General features: G+C 44.3%; 1 protein-coding gene across 1 annotated transcript in view; it reads right to left on the bottom strand.

Annotated features, from left to right (window-relative positions):
• Nucleotides 1-15989, bottom strand: part of DNAH6 (dynein axonemal heavy chain 6) — a 270855-nt gene that overhangs the window by 30351 nt on the left and 224515 nt on the right. The window contains 2 exon segments of the mRNA XM_083177142.1: nucleotides 5821-5967; nucleotides 10775-10863. Of these exon segments, the coding sequence (XP_083033268.1) occupies nucleotides 5821-5967; nucleotides 10775-10863 (236 nt within the window).

Genomic DNA, 15989 nt, shown 5'->3' with positions numbered 1-15989 from the left:
TTAGAGGTTTGTGTTGATCAGAAATGATTAGAAGTGAGTCAATATAATCAAAGCACAGTTGCTTTATTAATGGGGTTAATACAAAGTGTGGGTATAGGTATCCCAATGGGGGATGAGTCACTGAGAGGGAAGAGGGATGAGGGAGGGGGGTTGTTCGTGGCAGCACTGTTGATAGTGCTGTACTGTCTGTGGTACCTGTATGAGTACTGCAAATGCAGGCAGGAGAGGGGAGATAAGTCAAATGGGTGCGTGGAGCACAGGGGGTGGTGCAGGGGGCTGGCGTCCCGTCCCCCCGCAGTGCACCTCTCACCTGTGTTCTGTCGGCGGAAGGTCCCGCGGCGTTCCTTGGAGATCTTCTCAGCCGCAGTACATACAGCGTATGGAAGACGCTGTGTACTCGGCTCTACAGTGACGCGGTAGAGCGCGACTTCCGGGTCCCGGCGCCTGGTTGCCAGGGAGACCGGAGCCGCGTTCAGGAGCGTCTGCACTGTAGGCTCAACTCCCAGCCGGGAGGAGACTTGGGTGTAGATGAGGATGTGGGAGCAAGTGTTGCTGTCCAACGCGTTTCGACCGCTGTGCGGTCTTTTTCAAGGATGGTGATACGTGCATCAAGATGTTCATTTATAGCAGTTGATCGACACGCCCTCTAAGTATCTGATTGGTTCTGGTGCAATAAGGGAGTGTTCATGACGAGGGTGTCTGATTGTAGCCACCTGAAGTGAAGATTGCTAACTCAGATTGCCTGGTGTGTGGCTGTCGTATTAAAGCATGCACAGAATTAAAGTTTCTTAAAGTTAATATAGTACAAGTGTGTTAAGAGGATTGATCCATGATGGAGGGGATCTCCAGTCAGCCCAATGTACCATTATTAAAGTCAATGTTAAGGCCCAAGGGGTGTAGGGTCTTTAAGGTGAATATCCAGAATAACTCTCTTTTATTCAGGATGTCTAAGTGATCACCCCCTCTCCAATTAGTATCGGGAGCTTCTATTGCTGTGAAAACTAATCCCTTGGGGTTAGAGTTGTGCACGTCTTTAAAATGCATAGACACACTGTGCTTGGTGTACCCTATTTTTATGTTACGAATATGTTCGTAGAGTCTTACTTTGAGGGGCCTCGTGGTTCGGCCTACATATTCCTTTCCACAGGGGCATCTTAGGAGATATATGACCCCCTTGGTTTCGCATGATATCTGGTGTCTATGTTTAAATGTGAGATTAGTGGTGGTCGAGGTCCAAGTAGGTGAAATTTTGGTGGAGGGGTTGCTCAGGTTCTTACAGCCCGCACATCGACCGCAGTGGAAGAACCCTTTCTTGTCGGTAAGGGTGGTTTGTCTGCTTGCTGTTGGTTTGATATGATTTTTGACCAGTTTCTGTCTTAAGTCAGGTGCTTTACGGAATATGAGTCTGGGCCTATCAGGTAAAATGTCCTTAAGTTGGTGGTCCTGTCTGAGTATGTGCCAATGTTTTTTCAGTATGTGCCTGAGCTGGTTGGAGGATTGGTTGAACTGTGTTATGAAGTTGATTTCTTGTGTTGTCTGTGAATCGGTGGGGTCTTTATTGTTGGTGAGGGTAGTGGATCTGTCTATGGCGGATATGTCTCTGTATGCTTGGTCAACTATGTCCTGGTCGTAGTGTTTGTCTAGAAGTTGTTCCCTAAGTTGTGCGGATTGTGTATGGAAATCGTCATTTTTTGAACAGTTTCGTTTTATACGGCGGAACTGTCCTCTGGGAATGTTTTGAAGCCATGGTTTATAATGCCCACTATTGTAAAGAATATAGCTGTTTACGTCCACCTGTTTCCTGTATGTCTTTGTGTGTATTGTATTGGATTCTATGAAGACCTCTAGATCCAGGAACTGTACTGTGGTTTGACTTGCTGTTGATGTAAATTGGAGATTTCTGTCATTGTGGTTGAGGTATTGCATGAATAGTTCCAATGAGTGTTTGGTGCCCTTCCAGATGAAAATGCAATCATCTATGTAACGCCGCCATAGGATCAAATTGGCGCTCCAGTCACGCTCACCCCATATGTAGTCCTCCTCCCATTTCCCCATAAAGAGGTTAGCGTAACTGGGCGCCACTTTTGATCCCATGGCGGTCCCGGTGGTCTGCAAATAAAAAGTGCCATTAAACCATGTATAATTGTGGTGTAGTATGAAATCAATGGAGTCAATGATAAACTGTATCTGGTCCTGTTGTAATGTTTGTGTTTTCTGAAGGAAGTGTCTGGTACTGTCTAAACCTTGGTGATGTTTGATGACGGTATAAAGTGATGTGACGTCACTGGTGACCAGCCAGTAGTCCTCTTGCCATTGTATTGTTTGTAATGTGTTGATAATGTCGGTCGTGTCCCTTATGTATGATGGTAGTTGCTTAACAATGCCTTGAAGGAAGGTGTCAGTGTATTGTGCTAGGTTGGAGCTGATGGAGTCAATGCCTGATATTATTGGTCGTCCGGGTGGTTTATGTAAGTCTTTGTGTATTTTAGGTAGGTAATAAAAAACGGGAATTTTTGGATGTGTTTGTCTGATGAAGTTGTATTCTGCTTTGTTGAGGATCCCAGTTGTGTGTCCTGTGTTGAGTAAGTCATGTAGTTCTTTGTTGAATTTGGATGTCGGGTCATGTGGTAGTATTTGATAGGTGTCCTGGTCCCCAAGGAGTCTGAGTGATTCAGTAATGTAGTCTGCTTTGTTCAGTACGACTATGCCCCCCCCTTTGTCTGCTGGTTTTATTATGATCTGGTGGTTGTTTTCTAGGTTCTTGAGTGCTTGTCTTTCATTGGATGTCATGTTTTGTTTATGTTTTTGATGGTGGGTTGTAGTCAGTTGTTCCAAATCTTCTGTCACTAATGTTTCGAATGTTTTGATCTGGTGGCTCTTGACATGTGTGGGATTGAAGGTGGACTTTGGTTTTAGTGTAGTGTGTGAGTATGTATCTGGCTCTATATTGCTGTTCCGGATGATGGGGTTTGTCATCAAATTCAACAAAGAACTACATGACTTACTCAACACAGGACACACAACTGGGATCCTCAACAAAGCAGAATACAACTTCATCAGACAAACACATCCAAAAATTCCCGTTTTTTATTACCTACCTAAAATACACAAAGACTTACATAAACCACCCGGACGACCAATAATATCAGGCATTGACTCCATCAGCTCCAACCTAGCACAATACACTGACACCTTCCTTCAAGGCATTGTTAAGCAACTACCATCATACATAAGGGACACGACCGACATTATCAACACATTACAAACAATACAATGGCAAGAGGACTACTGGCTGGTCACCAGTGACGTCACATCACTTTATACCGTCATCAAACATCACCAAGGTTTAGACAGTACTAGACACTTCCTTCAGAAAACACAAACATTACAACAGGACCAGATACAGTTTATCATTGACTCCATTGATTTCATACTACACCACAATTATACATGGTTTAATGGCACTTTTTATTTGCAGACCACCGGGACCGCCATGGGATCAAAAGTGGCGCCCAGTTACGCTAACCTCTTTATGGGGAAATGGGAGGAGGACTACATATGGGGTGAGCGTGACTGGAGCGCCAATTTGATCCTATGGCGGCGTTACATAGATGATTGCATTTTCATCTGGAAGGGCACCAAACACTCATTGGAACTATTCATGCAATACCTCAACCACAACGACAGAAATCTCCAATTTACATCAACAGCAAGTCAAACCACAGTACAGTTCCTGGATCTAGAGGTCTTCATAGAATCCAATACAATACACACAAAGACATACAGGAAACAGGTGGACGTAAACAGCTATATTCTTTACAATAGTGGGCATTATAAACCATGGCTTCAAAACATTCCCAGAGGACAGTTCCGCCGTATAAAACGAAACTGTTCAAAAAATGACGATTTCCATACACAATCCGCACAACTTAGGGAACAACTTCTAGACAAACACTACGACCAGGACATAGTTGACCAAGCATACAGAGACATATCCGCCATAGACAGATCCACTACCCTCACCAACAATAAAGACCCCACCGATTCACAGACAACACAAGAAATCAACTTCATAACACAGTTCAACCAATCCTCCAACCAGCTCAGGCACATACTGAAAAAACATTGGCACATACTCAGACAGGACCACCAACTTAAGGACATTTTACCTGATAGGCCCAGACTCATATTCCGTAAAGCACCTGACTTAAGACAGAAACTGGTCAAAAATCATATCAAACCAACAGCAAGCAGACAAACCACCCTTACCGACAAGAAAGGGTTCTTCCACTGCGGTCGATGTGCGGGCTGTAAGAACCTGAGCAACCCCTCCACCAAAATTTCACCTACTTGGACCTCGACCACCACTAATCTCACATTTAAACATAGACACCAGATATCATGCGAAACCAAGGGGGTCATATATCTCCTAAGATGCCCCTGTGGAAAGGAATATGTAGGCCGAACCACGAGGCCCCTCAAAGTAAGACTCTACGAACATATTCGTAACATAAAAATAGGGTACACCAAGCACAGTGTGTCTATGCATTTTAAAGACGTGCACAACTCTAACCCCAAGGGATTAGTTTTCACAGCAATAGAAGCTCCCGATACTAATTGGAGAGGGGGTGATCACTTAGACATCCTGAATAAAAGAGAGTTATTCTGGATATTCACCTTAAAGACCCTACACCCCTTGGGCCTTAACATTGACTTTAATAATGGTACATTGGGCTGACTGGAGATCCCCTCCATCATGGATCAATCCTCTTAACACACTTGTACTATATTAACTTTAAGAAACTTTAATTCTGTGCATGCTTTAATACGACAGCCACACACCAGGCAATCTGAGTTAGCAATCTTCACTTCAGGTGGCTACAATCAGACACCCTCGTCATGAACACTCCCTTATTGCACCAGAACCAATCAGATACTTAGAGGGCGTGTCGATCAACTGCTATAAATGAACATCTTGATGCACGTATCACCATCCTTGAAAAAGACCGCACAGCGGTCGAAACGCGTTGGACAGCAACACTTGCTCCCACATCCTCATCTACACCCAAGTCTCCTCCCGGATGGGAGTTGAGCCTACAGTGCAGACGCTCCTGAACGCGGCTCCGGTCTCCCTGGCAACCAGGCGCCGGGACCCGGAAGTCGCGCTCTACCGCGTCACTGTAGAGCCGAGTACACAGCGTCTTCCATACGCTGTATGTACTGCGGCTGAGAAGATCTCCAAGGAACGCCGCGGGACCTTCCGCCGACAGAACACAGGTGAGAGGTGCACTGCGGGGGGACGGGACGCCAGCCCCCTGCACCACCCCCTGTGCTCCACGCACCCATTTGACTTATCTCCCCTCTCCTGCCTGCATTTGCAGTACTCATACAGGTACCACAGACAGTACAGCACTATCAACAGTGCTGCCACGAACAACCCCCCTCCCTCATCCCTCTTCCCTCTCAGTGACTCATCCCCCATTGGGATACCTATACCCACACTTTGTATTAACCCCATTAATAAAGCAACTGTGCTTTGATTATATTGACTCACTTCTAATCATTTCTGATCAACACAAACCTCTAAATAACCCCATCACTCAGTACCACACAGGGTGCATTAAAAGACAGATCTCTGCACACATGCAGAATTTCTGTTAGAAGGTGAGCGCATAGTATACTTTGTTTGTTCACTACTTCCTTGTGGGTCTGGGCAACCCACCACTGTGCAGCCCCTTCGCTCATATAGGTAACCGAGCGCTGGCTAACCCCCTTCTCTCCATATGTTCCACTAGATTAGCTGGTAAAACTGAGAGTCACCTGAATGATGGCGTGAAAAAAGCAAACTCCAAAAATAACCTTCCTCCATTTCCTGCCAAGTAAATGTTCTTCAAAGAACGTGGGAGTAATTTCCGTGAAGGCACGACGGATATTAGCACGGAGACCTTTTGGAGGCTCATTAGTAACCTGCAACAGAAAGTCATTTGCTGAGAATGGATTGACCTCTTTGTTGAACATCGGGTTTAACATTTCATTCTATACTGTGTCAATTCCGTGGTTTCCATACTGCTGGATTCCAATCTGTTTCCTGGCAGTGACAAAAAATGTTTGATTGATGCTAATCGAGTGCAATGTTTCTAATTTCAATGCAAATGTGTATTCTTTCTTACATGACTTGCAAACAATCACTTGGAACTTTTCATCAGCAACCATTGCTACACATCTATTTCCTCCCGATTTCCTCATATTGGGCAATTGAAAACTTAAGTTAACCCAAAACTGCTGTTTGCATACGTATCCCAAGAACGAAGAGCACATTGCTTAGTATTCGTTGAATTTTGGGTGCAAAGTTTCCATTACTGAAAAGTACACAAATTCAGAACTTTCTAAGTTATTATAAGCTAATCAACAAAATCTAACTTCTGCTATGCTTGCAGCAATATAACTTCTCCTGGCCTTATGTATAGATTTACCAATCTATACATACTGTACAGTAGCATTTCTGTTACCTATGATGTTAAGGAAAAACCCACACACATTTTTATGCTCCAAGGTTGATACAAGATAAAGAGGTAGCGAACTGCCCAAAATACAACATGTTGGATAGATTTAATGGACACATAATGTATGGACTAAAGCAAGAAAAACAATCTACCAAGGGGTGGTACTATTTTTGGTCTATTACGACCCTATACATTTTCTGTACAGACAATGCCACTTAATTATTATATACTATTACATTATTGATTTACACATCTCTTCCATTTTTGGTTAAGGGCTGCTTTCTTTCTATGGTACATATGGACTGAAAGTTGTGACACAGCCTAAAGGCCAGCTATCAGGTAAATGCCACCCTGCTAGAGTGAAATCCCACCTTGCGAATAAATGTGCTTTGTGTGTGAATAGATATGTATGGCTGCTAATTTATTTGCAGCCGAGCGAATATGTCTAAATCCATTCATAGGCTGCTCCATCAAATAATTTCCCCACTGGTTGCCACTCATTGCAGGACTTAGCAGCCAGAGACTTACTCAGTAGCTATGATGAAATAAACAAAAAAAGGTGGTAGAAGCAGCATTAAAAAGTAATCTTGCAAGTGAATCAATAATTATAAAATTAACAAATTTAATGGCACACTAATGTAAACAATATAAACAATTAATCAGGGTGAATAAAAAGTTAAAACAATGATAGCTGGTGTGGATTTAACCTCATAAGATGGTTTAACCTGCACTGGTCTGGGCAAGTCCCTTGTTGAGAGTCCTTGGGGGACCAATTGGTTGAAATGCCACTGGAGGTGTTAAGATCCTGATTAATTGAGGCAAAGTGTACCCAACACTGGAAAACCTCGACGATGTATGCGGTGTAGGTCCAATATGATGGCAAAAGTTCTCCCAGGAAATGGGGCTCAGTTCCAGATCAATGAGCAGGTGAGTCCAAACCACAATATAGCAAGAGGGATTGTGGTTTGGACTCACTTGCTTATTAAAATTAAAGATAGAGATGTAGCCACCGCTGGGAGGGAAGGGAAAGCAGCTACAATGGCCAGGGCAACGGGGAGCAGCTGCCGGGGACAAGTGCTAGTAGGAAGCAACAGCCCAAAAATGCAGAGCCCAGGGGCACAGGTAGGCAATGCCATGGGCAGTGGAAGAGGAAACAGCTGCCACGGCCGGGAGGGAAGGGGAAGCAGCTACCGCAGCTGGGGAGCTACAGCCAGGGTGACGGCTAGTAGCTTCTGCGGCCAGGGGGGACATAAAAAAAAGTAGCTGTTGAGGCCAGGAGGGCTGGGAAGCTGCAGCCAGATGGGAAAACTACCTTGTCCAGAGGTACAAGGAGCAGCTGCTATGGGGACAGGGAAGCAGCTATCACGACCAAGGTAACACAGACCCGCTGCAATGTCCAAAGGGGGGAGGCGGGTGGCAAGCTGCGGATGTGGAGCTGAAGCCGGTGGCAGGATGTAGGTAGGTGCTGATGCGGGCAGGAGGCAGAGGGCAATGGAGAAGCTGCCTCAGCCAGGAGTGAGATGGGGGGGGGGAAGCTACAGAGGCCAGGATGGACAGGGTACAGCTGCCAAAGCCAAAGTGGCTATAACGTGTCCCGTTGATGGAGCCACTGCCGCGGATCCCCCTTATGTAGCTGCGGCTGCGTTTTCGCCTGATGTAGCTGCCACCGCTGGTCTTCTGCTCCAGAGGAAAGGGGACCAGAGGTGGCAGCTACATCAGGGTGATCAGCGGTGGCAGCTGAATAAGGTGGACCAGCGGCGGCAGCTACTTAAGGAAGACCCGCAGGCGGCAGCTACTTAACGAAGACCCGTGGTGGCAGCCTCATAAGGGGATGTAAGTTAAAAAAAAGGCAAATAAGGAGAAGAGGTGCGTTAACGATTAACGTTACTCACTAACGGCAGAATGATACATTAGGGTGAAAACAGTCCAAGCTAGTAAACGTTATGCCAGGAGAAGTTGGAAACGTTATATTAAAAATGTTATAGGCAGATTGATACATCTGCCCCCTTATGTATAAAATATTACTACTTAGAATATGAATGACTGATTCATTTAATGTTTATTTTGACAGTATTCAAAATCAATGATTAACATGTCTAGTGGAAATTCATTCACATAACTGTATAAATGTAGCTGTCACAAAAAGGCATTAAGGAGACATTTTTGTATTGGACTGTGCAAAGTTCTGCTTTCTAAGTTTCAAGCATTAATTGTGATTATTTTTGTTTACATAAGTTAAAAAAAAACATACTGTAGTGAAAATAATGTTACAAACAATAAAGAGAACAGGTAAATTCTATAAAAAAAAAAGTACAGAAATTCCAGCAGTAAAATAAATTATACCAATAGCTATGGGAGTCAGGACCGACAGATTTATATGTAATGCATATGTTAGTTTGTTGCAGGTGACAAGTTATTATATTAGGCCTGGGGTTGGGGATGGTTTGACGCTTTCAGAATAGTTACAGTACATCACTGATGCAGAGCAAAATGAACACAGTTCGGTTGCGCACAGAGTCCATATACACATTGCCAGACATCTGATGGAGGAGTCTTATTTATTTGCTTTTAAATGAAACTATCCAGGGAGGGAACATGTTCAATTCTGTATGAACAAATATATAATCAGGCTGAGAGTGGGTTTTAAAACGCTATTCTGGAAAGACAAGGACATATTCCCATTTCAAAGCTAAAGACTTTAATATTGAAAGGATTATTATAATGTTTGCCTCATCGGATGAAAGAGTCTTTAGCTGAGCCGCTGATAGCATCTAGTGTCTCATTCAGCAGCATTATACAGAGGCATAAAAGATGCCAAACCATTCCAAATTCACTCTAGCGAAAGCGTTTCTATGTACAGGCTAAATGGTGATCATAATACTTTCCTACAAAACAGACTTAAAAGGTGCCAGCAGCAGTGTCACACTGGTAAACAGATGAAATACTAATGATTTCAGATGGAAGGTGTCACTGCACGTTAGACATTAGCTATATTATATCTGGCGAGCATGGGACAGCATGAATATAATACATTCTGTGCGCAATATTTTATTTTACAGCAAATACACAATGCTTATTGAGTAATGTATTGCTTGGTAGATATTACAATGCAGCAGGCTGTGCGCAATCCTAGAACATAAATTGAGTGCATATATTAGAAAGTTTGGGACCCTTGCGGGTGATGCCAATAAAAGATTTCCCTGGAGAAAAGAATAAACCTACGAAATGTAAAAAGCTCAAGTAATTTGCTTTTATTCAGGCTCATTAACACAAATCCAATTAATGTATGTGCAGCTTTCAGCAGACATTTGGTTACTGTGAAAAAGGTTTAGGACAATGCTATAATCACATCCATTCTGCCGAGGATGATACAAAAACAAAATACTTTTTGCTCTCAAAAATAAGAATACAGATTACCTGCCTACCCCCCATATACCTGTGCTGACCACATTACTTACATATCGGCTGAACATGCAGGTCGATTTTTGGCTACATAGCCAATGACCCACATGTTCAGCTGGTCCTGGTGATGTCACTGAACAATATAATTTACCAAAATCATTCCGTGTGTACACTTAACATTGTTTGGCCAACGGCACCACCAACATAGTTAACTAGTCATTAAGGACCTTATTCTGGTTGAGTTGCAAGGTAGCCTTGCGAGTCCACCACTTGCAGGTGCTGTAGAAATCGTTCGTGCAGCTGACATCAGCTGCTCCCCCCCCCACCCTCCGAAGCCGCATCATTGCTGAATTTCCATGGGAACACCCATTAAAAGATGGGCATTCCAATGGGCGTGACCGCTTGCTGCCGCCTGGAAATAATCAATTTAATAATGGTTTATGCGCATGCGCAGTCGCACACCATTGCTCCCCTGCGCAAACAAGCATGGGAGCGAATTGGCCAGAATAAGGTCCTTAGCGTGTATGAGGCTTAAAGGTGGAATCTATGGGTTAATATATGTTACCTGTGAGTTGACCTCACATGAAAATGAATAACTGAATAGCTCTGGGCTATTCCCAGAGCTTTAACCAGGCTGTAAACAAAGTTGTTAATGGAATGTAGCATGAACTGTATTTGTATGAATATTCTAACCACAAGCCTAGTGCAATATGTGAAGATAGCCGTACATTTTTTGTCTCTATAACTAGATTGATAAATAATTGCACTGTGTAAAATGATCACGCTGCATTGCAGGGAATATGATCCTATGGAAAGCACTGTGTCATTGTATGAGTGAGGATAAGTACATAATAGATACATAATCTCACCTTGACAGAATTCTGAAGAACAGTGACAGGGAACACTCTGCTTGGCATAGAGCTTAAGAACAGCCTGAAGTTCTCGTTCATAGAAACATCTGTAAAACAGAGAAGCCACTTCAGTCACTAGAATTTAAAGGCGCTGTGACATATAACACTAAACCTATTGCAGACAATTTATTATTTCATGACACAACTTTAACATGAAATATTCTAATATGCAGAACCACATATTTACATATTTGGAAACCATAAGGGATCAAAGTTGCTTTTGTTATTTAAAATAAGATATTAAATAGTAGATATTTAGGCACAAAGGGGTGCACAATTAAACCGAGAAAAACATAGTGTACAGTGGAAACATTACACTTAAAGGTAACCATCTGACAAAGTTGTTACACTTTATGTAATATAATTTAAAAAATCACCAAATCAGCATGACTTATACACTTCGCCAGCCAATAGCAGCTCGCGGCCCAGCAGCAAATCAGGAGCGGCAGTGATCCATCTCTTTCTGCCAGCACTTTTTAACTCCTCCATCTTACCTCTCCTATTTTGCTCTGCCCCTAGTCTCTTTTTCTCCTCTATCTCTCTCCTCCCCCTCCTATTTCCCCACTTTTCCTCTCTCTCTCTCTCTCTCTCTCTCTCTCTCTCTCTCTCTCTCCCTCACACCCTCTCTCACTCCCTGCCTCTCCCTCACACCCTCTCTCACTCAATGTCTCTCACACACACACACACACACACCCTCTCACTCCCTGTTTCTCCTTTGCGCCCTCTCACCCCCTGCCTCTTTCTCACACCCTCTCTCCCTCACACCCTCTCTCACTTTCTTTCACTCACATTCTTTCACTTCCCATCTCTCCCTCACACCCTCTTGCACTCCCTGTCTCTCGTTTGCACCCTCTCTCACTCCATCTTTCGTTTGCACCCTCTCTCCCTCCCTGTCTCTTCCTCACACCCTCTCTCACTTACTTTCTCTCCCTCACACATTGTGTGTGTGTGTGTGTGTGTGCACGGGGGGGGGGGGGACTCAACATTTTTTTCTATGGGGGGCCACAGAGTTATAGTTATGCCCCTGTGTATAACATTCACAAACAACTGATGGCACATACAGTGTCTGTACATTTTGGAACTGTTCATGAAGCTAAAGAATGCTTTATCACTAACTTTTTGGGGTATTGAACAAGAATTGAAAAAATGGCGTACTTGCGTCATAGATAAGAGACTGTTTCCGACTGAAATAAGGTGGATTCATCATTTAGGCACTCTGGTTCCCAGAGGCTTGAATGGCAAGTTTGAATTAAATCCTTTCATCACCTAAATGTATTCATCTGTGTCTTCTGACTAGCCCTTTCCAGTCAGTTTCATTGGTGATGGTTTTGATTTGCATATATATATATATATATATATATATATTTTTATTGATGCTATATCTTTTATTTCCTGCATTGAAATCAAAGGGGTGCTGAGGGTGCAGCTGTCCCTGGACCCAACCACTCTGGCAGAGAGGGAAGGGCCGGACTGCTCATTTGTCCCTCTGCTGTCCCTTTAAGTGGCTCTGAGAGGAACAAATCTGGCACCACACAAGACTGGACATGAGACCCAGTGCAGAGAAGACCCGGTGCACAGGATCCGTGAAGCTGCACAGGAGATCCGTCCACAGGAGCCATACTGCCGTGTGTGACACCCACCACCACATCAGAGACGAGGGATATCCTGCAACCACAGGGGACCCAGCGCTGCATCTGGGGGATACTTGTGCACTGCAGCTCCCCCCAGCAGTTCCCCACCATGGTCTTTTGAAAGACAACTCATGCAGGTGAGATTAGGGGTGTCTGCTCTGCCCAGCTGTGCTATAATATATATATATATATATATATTGTAGGTGGAACCTGCCTCTGTTGGGGGGGCGGGGGGGGGGGGCTAGACCTTTTGTTGTCCAGGGCCCCCACAACCCTTAATCCGGCCCTGTTTCCACTGTACACTCTGTTTTTCTCTTTAAAATAAGATATATCAAGGATAACCAACACTATACATATACAACATGTTTTAAAGGTTTTTGTTGCTTACACTGAATTATGGTAATTCATCCAGCATGATATTAACCTGCCATGCCACATTGAGAACCAATAACTTCATTTAAGGTGGAATCAGTTACGTTGATCTCACAAGCTAGATGTCAATTAAAAAGGATCCATGCTGGAACCTCTTTTCCCATGCTACTTACTGTACATAGAATAGTAATCTTTAATTAGTTGTACACTTACATATCACATCAATTTCCAATGACAAGATGCAAATCAAGGGCAATGTCACTTGGCCTTTTCCAAGGAGAATAAAATTAGACTGATTTCCACAAGCAAAGCAAAACCTGGCAAGTGTCACTTCAATATTCCCACATCTCTACTTCCTTCACTGAGCTGGTATAGAAGCCTGTCATGTCAGTGATCTCACTCACGATGAAGTAGTATGACAAGTATAGAGCCAGTGAGACGTAGCTGGATAAGTCATACAACTGAGAGATTTAACCAGATATTCTCTGGGTCTATTACTATGCAGGTACAGGAAAAAGTGCATAAGAAGAAAAAAAATATGTCTATAGTAATATGCTTGCCCAAAAAGTTCAAAACCTAATATAAATAGAAATGTAATTATGGGGCTTCATTCTCTACTGTTGCCCCTATTTAAGTAACAAAATCTAATTTAAGGGGATCTATCCTGCCAACCAAACTGTGGGTAACTTTGTCCTAATAGTTGGAAATCAGCAAACTTTATGGATTAAGAGTTGGACTCATTCCCCACCCATCTGTTCTGTAGGATTGTGGAACATGTCTTCACTCACCTACCTCTGGTGCTCACAACACTGAGATGGCATGTAAGAGAGTTAGAGTTGACTTGGTCACCTAGCACACAGTAAGTGTGCCTTTGGGATGTGTGGTCACGCCTCCTTTGTGTGCAGTTTTCTAGGTCAGTGACAGACAACCAGATGGATTTAAGGGAGTTCACATACTGGGCCCTTCATATTATATGCAAAAGTGCAATGTACAGCCATATGTTTAGGAGTTCCAATATGTATATCCTACCGTATTCTCAAGCTACTGTACTACTCAATGGGCCCAAATCAGACCTGCTTGCTGGGTTGCAAGTGTTAGAAGCCCAGCGAGCAGGTTAATGCCGCCCGCACGACTGAAATCCCACCCGTGTGCCCTGGCAGTGCAGTCCTTGGCCTGGCCACTCCTGGAAAAGCCGGCCACCGGCTCCAATGGGCGGAGGGAATGGGACCCCTCATGCTTGGGGCAGGGAAAAGTCTGGCTGAGTACCTTCACCCTTGCCAGATGGTGTGAAGTGTTGTTTCCATAATTCCACTGGTAAGGGAGGGGAGAAACACTGGGCCCAGTAGGTGGCTCTCTTGATGGGGTTTGTAGCCCCTGAAGGATGAGACAGGGAAAGGCCCAGTCTAGTATCCATTCCCAAGGAGCAGGGAAACGCTGGGACTGAGTAGATTGCTTCCATTCCAGAGGTTTATAGCCTCTGATGGGGAGTCAGCAAAAAACCCCAGCTTAGTACTTTAACCTTGGGATGCAAGAAACACTGGAACTGAGTAGATTGCTCTTCCGAGGGGGCCTCAACTCTCAAGGGAGTCAATGGAAAAGCCCAGTGAAGTACCCATTCCCATGCCAGGGGTTGGAAAACACCCTAGGTAGGAGCAGAGAAACACTTGGTCAGACGCTGATTGGCTGGCTGCCTTGCCGGGAAACTCGGGTTGCCTGAAGCCTGCACTGGTGGACCTTGGGCACTGTGCACTAGTATGGCACTTGCACTTCGCACTCTCCCTTTAGGTTAGCACTGCACGTGTCCTTACCTTTTGGCTGGGGTAGGACAATTTTTCACACCCCCACCCCGGCCTTCTGGCTGGGGTCTCTTTAATTATTTATTTCTTTTACTTCTCATGTTTGTCACTTTTTCACCTTTTCCGTTAGCTTTGTCACTTTTTTTGGGCTGTGTGTACGACCCTTATGGGATACCCACTTCTCCACGTACCAAAGCTCTCTACTTTTGGGGATAGCTGTGGTCCCTGAGGGCAACCCCAAGCCGCAAGGCTACTACCGAGGGTCTCTCCAAACTTTGGTGCGGAGGACCCACCGATCCCTCTTTTCCCCTCTTGGGCCTTATGGATGAGAGGGGTTAGGGGAGTAACGGGGCCCTTCTCCTTCAGGAGAGGATCCATACGTACGTACGCCCCCTATGCATGATTTTGGTCACTTGACTGTGTGTTGGAGCATAACTCGGACTCCAGATAAAAGAAAAACAATCAGTCATTATGTTGGTCATATAAAATGTGTCATGCTGATCATATCCACAGCAATTTTGAAAAACTGGCTCAATAATGACATGTGTGTGCACCCCAAAATAAGCAGCAAATTAGAAATTTAAAGTAAGTCATATAAATAGATCTTAAAATAAGTTTGCAGATAACCCGAGACCTCCACTTTATCTGTCCAGATTTAAACTATCTGACTACTCACATGGGTGGCCAAATTGGAAAAGAAAGGATGTGCTCAGGCCAAGTGGCAGGCTTACCCCTATTATATTCCAACATTTTTATTGAATGTAGATTCAGTAACAACCACAATTGCAGTGGAAAAGAGTAGCTTATCAGAAGTATTCTGTAATAACTCAAGTACAGTATGAGGATTGTCATTGAGGGGGAGGGAAGAGGGGAAGCGGGGGATCTGGTGTAGCTCTCCGAAGATGTCAGGGGATAGTTGGAAACACATTGATTTTTGAGAGTGGGATATATTACTTGAGACCAGAAAGGGGGTATTATGGTGAGAATACCATGGAAGCCAGATAGAATGGAATTGTTTTACCATGCTGTTCTGGAGGCTGGTGATATACTCCATTTTGCCACAAACCTTAACCTGTTTAAAAATTCTCAGTGACTTGGGACTGCGGGGATCTTCCAGTTACAGGCAATTTGGTATTTGGCTGAACATGAAATGTGAAAGCTTACCCCTTATAACCCCTTGAGTGGTGGGTTTTGCTGGGGCAAGACAAACGGGACAAACCTACCAGGGCAGGTTTGTCCTGCCCCAGCAATACCCACCAAAGAGCATATATGCCGGAGCTCCCCTGCTGCTGCCACAGCCACCACTCACAGCAGACAGTGAGGTGGCAGACTCGGGGTTGTTTGGGGCGGCTTGGGAGAATTCGCGTGCCCGAA

Source organism: Crinia signifera, chromosome 1 (genome assembly GCF_055691185.1).
Source record: "Crinia signifera chromosome 1, ASM5569118v1, whole genome shotgun sequence".
NCBI classification, from domain to species: domain Eukaryota; kingdom Metazoa; phylum Chordata; class Amphibia; order Anura; family Myobatrachidae; genus Crinia; species Crinia signifera.
Note: the sequence above shows the minus strand (reverse complement) of the source record. Positions and strands in the feature narration are given on the sequence as shown.